This window comes from Dermochelys coriacea, chromosome 10 (genome assembly GCF_009764565.3).
Source record: "Dermochelys coriacea isolate rDerCor1 chromosome 10, rDerCor1.pri.v4, whole genome shotgun sequence".
In the NCBI taxonomy this organism is placed as follows: Eukaryota; Metazoa; Chordata; order Testudines; family Dermochelyidae; genus Dermochelys; species Dermochelys coriacea.
The window spans coordinates 36,159,969-36,172,280 of NC_050077.1; the positions used below are offsets into that span (position 1 = coordinate 36,159,969).

The 12,312-nt window shown below is 44.9% G+C and overlaps 1 protein-coding gene across 1 annotated transcript in view; it reads left to right on the top strand.

Moving 5' to 3' along the window:
* Window positions 1-12,312, top strand: part of RAB40C (RAB40C, member RAS oncogene family) — a 63,897-nt gene that overhangs the window by 47,137 nt on the left and 4,448 nt on the right. Inside the window, exons 5-6 of the mRNA XM_038418206.2 lie at window positions 9,912-9,989; window positions 11,232-11,454. Of these exons, the coding sequence (XP_038274134.1) occupies window positions 9,912-9,989; window positions 11,232-11,454 (301 nt within the window). The remainder of the gene's footprint in view (window positions 1-9,911; window positions 9,990-11,231; window positions 11,455-12,312) is intronic.

The window sequence follows — 12,312 nt, forward strand, 5'->3', positions numbered from 1 at the left end:
ACACAAGAGATCCACTTCCTGGACACTACGGTGCTAATAAGCAATGGTCACATAAACACCACCCTATACCGGAAACCTACTGACCGCTATTCCTACGTACATGCCTCTAGCTTTCATCCAGATCACACCACACGATCCATTGTCTACAGCCAAGCTCTACGATATAACCGCATTTGCTCCAACCCCTCAGACAGAGACAAACCCCTACAAGATCTCTATCATGCATTCTTACAACTACAGTACCCACCTGCTGAAGTGAAGAAACAGATTGACAGAGCCAGAAGAGTACCCAGAAGTCACCTACTACGGGACAGGCCCAACAAAGAAAATGACAGAACGCCACTATCCATCACCTTCAGCCCCCAACTAAAACCTCTCCAACGCATCATCAAGGATCTGCAACCCATCCTGAAGGACGACCCATCACTCTCACAGATCTTGGGAGACAGGCCAGTCCTTGCTTACAGACAGCCCCCCAACCTGAAGCAAATACTCACCAGCAACCACATACCACACAACAGAACCACTAAGCCAGGAACCTATCCTTGCAACAAAGCCCATGGCCAACTCTGTCCACATATCTATTCAGGGGACACCATCATAGGTCCTAATCACATCAACCACACTATCATAGGCTCGTTCACCTGCGCATCTACCAATGTGATATATGCCATCATGTGCCAGCAATGCCCCTCTGCTATGTACATTGGTCAAACTGGACAGTCTCTACATAAAAGAATAAGTGGACACAAAGCAGACATCAAGAATTATTACATTCAAAAACCAGTCAGAGAACACTTCAATTTCTCTGGTCACTCGATTACAAACCTGAGAGTAGCTATCCTTCAACAAAAAAACTTCAAAAACAGACTCCAAAGAGAGACTGCTGAATTGGAATTAATTTGCAAACTAGATACAATTAACTTAGGCTTGAATAGAGACTGGGAGTGGAGGAGTCATTACACAAAGTAAAACTATTTCCCCATGTTATTTCTCCCCCCCCCCCACCCCACCCCCCACTGTTCCTCAGACGTCCTTGTTAACTGCTGGATATGGCCCACCTTGCTTGTCACCATGAAGGTTTTTCTCCTTCCCTCCCCCCCGGTGATGGCTCATCTTAAATGATCACTCTCCTTACAGTGTGTATGATAAAAACCCATTGTTTCCTGTTCTCTGTGTGTGTATATAAATCTCCCCACTGTATTTTCCACCGAATGCATCCGATGAAGTGAGCTGTAGCTCACGAAAGCCTATGCTCAAATAAATTTAGTCTCTAAGGTGCCACAAGTACTCCTTTTCTATCATTATACACTTTCACATCTCTGACAGTGGTGCAGATACAATCTAGTCTGCCAGATCAGAGTGACCTGGGAAGCATTTTGACAGCAGTAACTTGTGGCACATAACTAGGCACTAAGCATGAAGAACAAACCAGCTTCATTAGCTGAATTTTCAGAATTCTGATTAGCTGTGGTCTAATAACAATCAATAAAGTGCCAGTCTTCCCCTCCCTTCTGCAACCAGGGAATTGGCACTCTAAACTGACTTCTTGTTCATGGCACAGCTTGGGCAACACTCTCACTTGGGACCCTCTGATGCCTGTGAAGATCAGATTCCGCTTACACTAATGAACAGAAATAGCATCCTGTTAGGAAATCACCAGTCCTTCAGAAATGCAAATCTTGATTTTGAAGTTGTTTTATTTGCATGGGTATGTATTAAAAATAATGCCCAACATTCAGGGGGATGACTTACTACAAAGTAGTTGTTAATGTTATTTAACCTTTGCAGTGTCACATAAAGTACACATAGCATATTTAACTGTGTTTAAGATGGTACAGAAATTTATATGCCATTTTGGCTTCTAGTCTTTTACCCTTCTCTATTGTAAATCATTCTAGTCTGATGCTCACAACTAGTGCTCCTAAGCTTGTTATGAGAGTAAATAAGATTGCAGCAATCATGTGGCTTTTTCAAGTATTGGATAGTTTCTAGTCTGAGGAGGAGCTATTCTTTTCAGCACCCTTGCGGATGCCAATAACTAAACTTGTTTCCACAGACACTGGAGACTCGACCAGCCACCCTTCACATTGGCTGTAATACACAGAGGTTCAAAGAATGTGCTACATAAATTGTTCCAGACAGCTGTCTGCAGTTCATTTTTAATATGCATTCTAAGATTATTCCATGGGCAGCCTGGATTGGAGTCTCCAAGCTGCAGCCATAACACAATAAAAATATTGCTGAGCTCTGCCTAGTAACAACATTTCTGATGGGTTGCCTGTTTATCCAGTTGATGGTTTAACAGTATTTTGTGGGATACTGGAATTTTTGGCACCTTTTGCTGTTTCTCAGATGCTGGCTGCGCTCTGCCTTACAGCTGGTTAGATCACTGCAGATACATGGGTTGTGTCAATCATTCAACTCAAGCCAAGGAGAGAGGAGGGGGCAAAGGACAAAATGTAACCGCTCTTGTTGCAGTAAATGCCTTCAGTCCTCCAGTTCAGAGGATTTTTCTACCCAGCTTACATGTGGCTTCCCCTGAACCAGAGAGGAGGATAGGTGCTCTTCCAAGCCTTCCTTCCCAGCAGCCTTCTAGGGACAGGGTTGCTAATGAATATCAAACTCCAGATAATCATACTATTAAATAGCATGCACCTGGGTTAAGCGTAGTCCTTTTGCAATCACTTAATTTCCTAGTGCCTTGTTTTTCTTTGTTCTCTTGTATGATTTTCTCACAGTCTCAAAAGCTTGTTTTCCAAGCCACAATTTACTCACTCATTAAATATTCAAAACACCATAGCAGAAATAACATGGATTGCATTGGTAGCCAGAACAAACACCCTGTCAAGACTTCATAGATCCTTACTCTTCAGTAGGCCCAATCTAGTCCTCTCTAGCTAATGCAGTAGCAGCAGCTCTCTCTGGGACTCTGATTTCCCCTGCCATTACAGGACTTTCCTGATGCCTCCTCTTGGTTATGCAGAAATGCCTTTTGTGGTCGACTGAAAATCAGCTTTAACTTTAGCACAGTTAAAATACTTTAAAAATAAATGTGTAAGCACACTGCTTTATTATACAATAGCAAATGACCATTCCTTTTTCATTGCATGTGTGTGCACATACACACGACATGGACACTTCCACCTAATGGGGGAGGGGGAGACAAGCACATGTTCATTCTTTCTCTGTGCTGTATTGGTGATACGTACACGTGCCAAAAAAACGAGCAGAACTTCATTTTCAAAATGCATCAGAAAATGTGAAATGAGGCAGGCTTAGGAATGCATCAGCCTCCTTCCATCTGAGATGAAGGTGAGTGAATGGATTGTGCAGGACAGGTAGGAAGGATGATCCAATGGCTAATGTATTGCCTTGGGAGTGAGGAGATCAGGGTTCAGTTCCCACTACTTCCTGTGTGACCTTGGACAAGTCACTTAATCTCCCTGTGTCTCAATTTGCTCATCTGCAAAATGGGGTTAATAACAATCTTTTACCTCTCAGGAGCACTATGAGGTTGCATACCTTTTTTTTTTTCTCTCTCTCTCCTCCCTGTACGATGATCATAGAATCATAGAATCATAGAATATCAGGGTTGGAAGGGACCCCAGAAGGTCATCTAGTCCAACCCCCTGCTCAAAGCTGGACCAGGTCCCAGTTAAATCATCCTAGCCAGGGCTTTGTCAAGCCTGACCTTAAAAACCTCTAAGGAAGGAGATTCTACCACCTCCCTAGGTAACGCATTCCAGTGTTTCACCACCCTCTTAGTGAAAAAGTTTTTCCTAATATCCAATCTAAACCTCCCCCATTGCAACTTGAGACCATTACTCCTCGTTCTGTCATCTGCTACCATTGAGAACAGTCTAGAGCCATCCTCTTTGAAACCCCCTTTCAGGTAGTTGAAAGCAGCTATCAAATCCCCCCTCATTCTTCTCTTCTGCAGACTAAACAATCCCAGCTCCCTCAGCCTCTCCTCGTAAGTCATGTGCTCTAGACCCCTAATCATTTTCGTTGCCCTTCGTTGTACTCTTTCCAATTTATCCACATCCTTCCTGTAGTGTGGGGCCCAAAACTGGACACAGTACTCCAGATGAGGCCTCACCAGTGTCGAATAGAGGGGAACGATCACGTCCCTCGATCTGCTCGCTATGCCCCTACTTATACATCCCAAAATGCCATTGGCCTTCTTGGCAACAAGGGCACACTGCTGACTCATATCCAGCTTCTCGTCCACTGTCACCCCTAGGTCCTTTTCCGCAGAACTGCTGCCGAGCCATTCGGTCCCTAGTCTGTAGCGGTGCATTGGATTCTTCCATCCTAAGTGCAGGACCCTGCACTTATCCTTATTGAACCTCATTAGATTTCTTTTGGCCCAATCCTCCAATTTGTCTAGGTCCTTCTGTATCCTATCCCTCCCCTCCAGCATATCTACCACTCCTCCCAGTTTAGTATCATCCGCAAATTTGCTGAGAGTGCAATCCACACCATCCTCCAGATCATTTATGAAGATATTGAACAAAACGGGCCCCAGGACCGACCCCTGGGGCACTCCACTTGACACCGGCTGCCAACTAGACATGGAGCCATTGATCACTACCCGTTGAGCCCGACAATCTAGCCAGCTTTCTACCCACCTTATAGTGCATTCATCCAGCCCATACTTCCCTAACTTGCTGACAAGAATGCTGTGGGAGACCGTGTCAAAAGCTTTGCTAAAGTCAAGAAACAATACATCCACTGCTTTCCCTTCATCCACAGAACCAGTAATCTCATCATAAAAGGCGATTAGATTAGTCAGGCATGACCTTCCCTTGGTGAATCCATGCTGACTGTTCCTGATCACTTTCCTCTCCTCTAAGTGCTTCAGGATTGATTCTTTGAGGACCTGCTCCATGATTTTTCCAGGGACTGAGGTGAGGCTGACCGGCCTGTAGTTCCCAGGATCCTCCTTCTTCCCTTTTTTAAAGATGGGCACTACATTAGCCTTTTTCCAGTCATCCGGGACTTCCCCCGTTCGCCACGAGTTTTCAAAGATAATGGCCAAGGGCTCTGCAATCACAGCCGCCAATTCCTTCAGCACTCTCGGATGCAATTCGTCCGGCCCCATGGACTTGTGCACGTCCAGCTTTTCTAAATAGTCCCTAACCACCTCTATCTCTACAGAGGGCTGGCCATCTCTTCCCCATTTTGTGTTGCCCAGCACAGCAGTCTGGGAGCTGACCTTGTTAGTGAAAACAGAAGCAAAAAAAGCATTGAGTACATTAGCTTTTTCCACATCCTCTGTCACTAGCTTGCCTCCCTCATTCAGTAAGGGGCCCACACTTTCCTTGGCTTTCTTCTTGTTGCCAACATACCTGAAGAAACCCTTCTTGTTACTCTTGACATCTCTTGCTAGCTGCAGCTCCAGGTGCGATTTGGCCCTCCTGATATCTTTCCTACATGCCCGAGCAATATTTTTATACTCTTCCCTGGTCATATGTCCAAGCTTCCACTTCTTGTAAGCTTCTTTTTTATGTTTAAGATCCGCTAGGATTTCACCATTAAGCCAAGCTGGTCGCCTGCCATATTTACTATATTTACTACTATGATGAGAACTGTATAAGTACCTAGAGTGACAGACTGTACCAATAGTTGCACATTATGGCATTCTTCTGTTCTTTAACCTAAGAAATGCCATACAGAACATTATTCTGTGCGGTTGTAAATTGGAAAAGGGAGGCATTCAGTGAAGCAATGTCTAAGTTAGGATTGCCTGTGCGGCTCTATCCCAGGCTCCATTTGCACGTGTGTGCATAATAATATGGCTCTGTCACTACTTTTTGTTCCAAATGAACAGTGAGTAAAGCAGGGTTGTAAAATTGAACATTTTCTTTTCTACCCCCTCCTTCCTCTCCCCCTATGTACATACACTGTCTCGATCTCATTGCCTACTATTTATGATTGTGAAAATAATTATCAATCAGGTGCCTTAGGCAAAACTTTCAATTTTTAAAATGTTAATTTTTTCCCACTTAGGTGATGTAAATAATGCAGATGGTGGTGATTTTTAACAAGCGTCTCATGACCTTAACCTTTGGCACACTGGGCCTTGGATAGATGTTCACCTTTCTGCAGGCAACAGAAATTCCCCATTAGTGGAGACTAATGAGGAGTGGGCAGGCTCTGTAGAGGACAAAAAGTCCTATGGATCAGGGTTATTGGACTGTATAGAAAGAGGAATTTAGATTTGTTTTTAAGAATATAGTAAAAACTGGTCAGGCCCTGGCCCTTCCTCCAGCCCACCCCCAAAACTCTCTCCATAATCAAGGAGACATCTATTTAAAGGGAAGTCCATTGTGAAAACACATGTTCTGCTGCAACCAGCATATGTTTGCCTTGTGCTATCCACTACTACAGAAGGGAGGTAAATATTGTAACTGCTTTATATAACGGCTAGCAAATTTTGACTAAACTAGACAATAACAGTGGTACATGGTACAAATACTGACATAGCTAGAATGCCCCAGCAGGCATCACTCCAGTGTAATCCAAACCACATGCTCTGCTCCTGTCCTGGGAGAACAGGAAGGAAAATCCCACCCCCTCCCTATATAGCTTTGTACAATTGACCTGGTGCATTGTGGGATTGATTTTAAAGTATTGGACACAGAACAAAAATACTGGAAGACTAGGTGGAGTAGCAGTATGATCTGGTACAATAAATCCTGTGCTTCTAACTGAACAAAGCATTGATTTTGTGCAGTAGCACCAGTAACTCCCCTGGTATGTTGGAATATCCTGTAGATCAGTTGACTTCTACCAGTTGGTACATAGAATCATAGAATATCAGGGTTGGAAGGGACCTCAGGAGGTCATCTAGTCCAACCCCCTGCAGGACCAATCCCCAACTAAATCATCCCAGCCGGGGCTTTGTCAAGTCTGACCTTAAAAACCTCTAAGGAAGGAGATTCCACCACCTTCCTAGGTAACGCATTCTAGTGCTTCACCATCCTCCTAGTGAAAAAGTTTTTTCCTAATATCCAACCTAAACTTCCCCTGACTGCAACTTGAGACCATTACTCCTTGTTCTGTCATCTGCTACTGCTGAGAACAGTCAAGATCCATCCTCTTTGGAACCTCCTTTCAGATAGTTGAAAGCCGCTATCAAATCCCCCCTCATTCTTCTCTTCCGCAGACTAAACAATCCCAGTTCCCTCAGCCTCTCCTCATAAGTCATGTGTTCCAATCCCCTAATCATTTTTGTTGCCCTCTGCTGGATGCTTTCCAATTTTTTCACATCCTTCTTGTAGTGTGGGGCCCAAAACTGGACACAGTACTCCAGATGAAGCCTCACCAATGTCGAATAGAGGCGAACGATCACGTCCCTCAATCTGCTGGCAATGCCCCTACACTGAAATGTTACTGTAGTCTTCAAAACTTCACTGCACTGCTTACAGGTGGAGGGTGAGGCAAGACTCTCTCTTCTCACTAAAGGTCAAGTTGTTTTGATTTGGGGCACACCCTTTAACTCTAACCCCAGAGCTGACTGTCCTTTGGGGACATCAGGCTGCATTTGCTTAGAAGCCTGGTTATATACACTATGCCTGGTGCAAGACCTGAATTTTGTAGCCAGAACCTGTTTGTTTTGCACTTAAAGTGGCCTCTGACCATTTGTATCAGTGCTGGGTTTTTTTCCTTATGATGTAGTTATTTCCAGCTGAGCCTCTGTGTCATAATAATGTTGGTTCATCTGTTCCTACTCTAGTTCCAATCAGTATCTTCCACTGTGACTCTTCCTATGCAACTCAGTTACAATAACAGTAGCAGTGGAGCTGTAGGAGTAGATTACCTTGAACTTCCTGTTTTCATTCAAATACCCTTGGTGAGAAAGGGGAGAGAGAGAGAACAAAAGCGTTAGTCAGGCCTTAGTTGCCCTTTAAGAAGAATCTCTGCATCATTTACATGTCTGCTCACTTCTGGTAAATGCTTTGAAACCAGAGGTGATAGAATGTGTGCTTGTAGGGTCAGACACACATTACCTGGTGCTGGGAGTACAGGAAAGCCTGGAACTGGACTAATTCAGTAAGAAACATTAATCTGAGTTTTCTCTAATATGTTCCACTGTATTGCTATGGACTCATCCTATAGTAGCTGCCATTAAAAAGGCAAGATTTGCCCAACAGATACCACATAGCAACCATTATTGCTTCCAGATGAAAGTACAGGGCGGGAAATGTAATATTTTAGCTACTAGGTAGAACTGTTAGCAACTGGCAGCTTTTTGACGGTGATAGTTGTAACTTCAGTGGACTACCTGGAGCTAAAAGCAGCATTGTGTAGCTGTCTAGCCATGCAGTACATGAAAACGGTAATTCTGCCCTTTCCTCTGATTAAATAGTTCATGCTTTTATTTTTATTTTTGAAAGAAGGGATAGATTTCTTTGGGATGTGTATTTTCATCAGCTGGTGACTGGGATGCTTTTAAATGCTACGCTACTTGCAGTTAACCTGAGAGTCTTCCCTCTGGGTCATCTTTTTAGTCTTCCTCGTAAGCTTTATATTCTCTGTTTTGACTCTAATGCTTTTAGCTTTTGATGATGTATCTTCCAAGGCTGGCTTCTTTTCACAATTGCTGTCTCCCACCACCAAGACGGCCTTATCGCAACCTAAACGTAAATAGGATGTCCTGCAAAGTGTACTCCCTTTGGCCCAGATGTGTGGCCTGGTCCTTTGAATCTTCAGAAATAGCTAGAGGTTACTCAGTGTAAATATCCAAAGGGATTGTCAACAAAGTCACCTCCTCTCCCATCACACGCAGTCGCATTTATATCTACTACCTTATTTGCTTTCTTTTGTCACAGCCTCAGGAACAAGGCATGAGCTTAAAATTGTCTTTCTGTTGGAAACCAAAGGTCCATTAAATGAAGGCTGCTCTGCTCTGACTGCAGGACTGAGGAAGCTTTATGGTGAACTATCAAAAATGAAACTGAGCTGTAAAACTTTTCTAGAGAAGGTAGTATATGCACCAGCCCCAGGTCCAAAGCTAAGACACTAGCACAGTATAAAGAGCATTCTCTGAACTTGTATTAACTTATGTAGCATGACTTATTTAATGCTTTCTAGTACAGCAAAGTCTTACAAAGCCAGGCCTGTCTGTCCTGGGCATTTATAGTACCCTCGTTATCATTGTAGCTAAGTGCCATCAGCAACCAAAAGATCAAGACAGGGAGCCCATTCATAAAACTCAAAAGAGTAACCTAGGGAATGTCCCGGTGCCTGATTTGTCCTAGGTGGATGCAACCAGAATAGTGATCTGTCCTGCACACCATGCACAAGTGACAGTTGTTTGGGAGCTTCCATAGTACCATGTCTTGTTTAGTCTAGTCCCTCGCTTTTCTAATTGGTGAATTCACTCAAATGTAAAGTTTTCTCCACCAAAAGAAAGTCTGGACAAAGAGTGAAACCATTTTTGGCAAAATAAGTGCAGGCAGTGCGCTAGATGTGCTTGTACTGATTAAACTTTGTCAGCTTTGTTGCCAACATATCTTCAAGTGAAGTTGTTCTGTGTAAAAATGACTTGGTTTCTGCTTCAGATATTCCATTTAAACATGCTACTTGGCAATTCCTCCCCCCACCCCCACCCCAAACTGCTAGTCTTGTAAACGTGCCTCCTGGGCTGGTGTGTCAGTCCCACTGTGTTCATCCTTGCTCATGTCGGAAGTCAGAATAGAATTGGCTGTCTTCCCCAGGGCAGTTTACAGTATCCCCATTTTTTAAACTCAGAGGACCAAGGTAAACAGTCTTTAGCCTCTCCTGCTGAGCGTCAGTTTCTTTCAGTTGAAAAATTCAGGGGAGAGGGGTCTTTCCAGCTGCATCTCCCTTTCAGTTTGCATAGCATGAAATTCACTAGGCTCGCATTCATTTCCATACAGGGAATTCTCTTGGTGTATGACATCACTAACCGCTGGTCCTTCGATGGGATAGACCGCTGGATAAAGGAAATAGACGAGGTAAGTGTGACACTGCAGCTTGTTTAGGATGTGTTCGTACAGCGTCTATCACAATAGGACCTGGTGTGACTACAGTAATATACACACTGCAGCTTCTGGTGCCAGCACAGAAATATCATTGTGCCATAAAAGTGACAGGTCTCCTTGGATGCTGAATAGCCTGTTGATGCTGACACCTCTGATTTTACTGAGCCCCACAGATGGCACTTGCTGGAAAGCAGAGATTAAAAATATAATCAAAAGAGACAAGGTAGATGAGGTAATAGGGTCTTTTATTGGACCAACTTCTGTTGGTGGAAGGGACAAGCTTTCAAGCTTCACAAAGTTCTTCTTCGAGTCTGGGAAAGGCAACCAGAGTATCTGTGGGCTTGTCTACACTGAAAACGCTGCAGCAGCACAGCTGCAGTGCTTCAGTAAAGATGGTACCTACATGGATGGGAGGGGTTCTGGCGCTGGCATAGGTAATCCAGCCTTGGATTCCAAGAAGCGGTAGCTAGGTCGACGTGAGAATTCTCCCATCAACCTAATGCTGTCTACACTGGGGGTTAGGTCGGTTTAACTGTATTGCTCAGGGGTGTGGATTTTTTGCACCCCTGAGCACTATAGCTCTAGAGACCTAATTTCCTAGCGTAGACCAGGCCTGGGCTAACTACAGGTTGGGGCAGACATTCAGCATAAGGGGTTCATGTATGCTGTAGGAGGCCACTTAAAATGAAGTGGACAATTGAGGATTAGCCGGCAGTAGGGTGTGTTACAAACTGTTGTAATGAGCCACAAAACCAAGATCTGATGCAGAGGAGTCGAAATCTCTGCTGTGTCCAGGAGACCTTTGTGGGGAAAGAAGGACTACCCTGTGGAGAGGAAGTATTTGCAATTCCCTAGTTAGAGAAGAGAAGAAAAGCCTCTATCTTGCTATCCATTTCTACCAGGCTAAAACTGTGCAGGCAATGGGGAGCAGGATATCCGTACAGCTGAGTTGTGGGCCTGTTAACCAAGGCATTCCGGGCAATGCCATGTAAAATCATGAGTGGAAGCGTCTGAAATGGAATAATATGTATGAGGAGTCCCTGCTCTAGACACTAGCGTTTATATCACAGTGGCCAGTTCTAGCAAAGGCAATTTTCCTTCCTAATGTGCCCTTCGATACTGTAAGCTAAGCAACGCACTAGGTATAGTCTGTGATCATTGGTGTGTCACTGAGTTTGATGCTCTGTTCTAAAGATGGACTGTGTTCTTTTAAAGCATGCTCCAGGTGTCCCCCGGATTTTGGTTGGAAACAGGCTTCACCTAGCCTTCAAGCGGCAGGTGCCCACGGAGCAGGCCCGTTCCTACGCTGAGAAGAACTGCATGACATTCTTCGAGGTCAGCCCACTGTGCAACTTCAACGTGACCGAGTCCTTTACGGAGCTGTCGCGCATCGTGCTAATGAGGCATGGCATGGAGAAGATCTGGAGACCTAACAGAGGTGAGTGGAGACCTGTTCTCACTGTGCTGATGAGGTGCTCTGAGGGCAAAAGAAACTGCCCCCGTGGAAGGGGTGGGTGTTTGCCTTCCTGCTCGAAGGAGGCAGTATTTAATAACCATCTGGACCTCCAAGCACTTCACAAACACAAAGTGCCTCAGTCCCCACACACCTCAGTGAACTTGGTAAACACTGTATCCCTCCTTCACACAGGGAAACAGAGGCACACAAGGTAAGTAGTATGCCCACACTCACAGAATCAGTTGCTGTCAAACCTGGGACTAGAACCCATGAGCCTGGACTCAGTCCCCCCCCCTGCTCTAACCACTAGGCCATGCTGCTGCTGTATTTGAGCGCACCTGTGTGACTGCTCAGAGCTGTGGTGATTCACTAGCTGAACGCACTTTGTCTGATGTGGCAGCCTAATAGTGCCAGTTCAAGCCAGAGAAGGCTTGAGTGATCCACCCCTGAATTTCCAGTGCTACAGGCCCTTTGTTCCATATATGTATTCTGTGTGGTGAGCTTAAAAGAAGCAGCACCTCAGTTGGCCTGTGGTGCATGAGCTCAGTCCTTTGATAGGCTGGGGGAGAAGCGGCACTTGGCTGCTGGCTCTACTCCAGGTGAGGCTTGTTCTGCCCTCTTCCCCATGTAGCTGCAGTGCAGTGGGGTTGCAGTGGAGGTGGCAGGGATTGTTGGTACACAGTGCCCTGGGGAGGAAGAAGTAGGCTGTCTTCCCGTTTTATGGTGGCATGTTTCCTCCTGCAGATGGGGGGGTGGTGAATGAACCTGGGTATCCAAGTGTGGGCCAGGTCCTATTATCTGAGACACTCCCCACTCTGTCCTGGGCACTGACTAGCCATC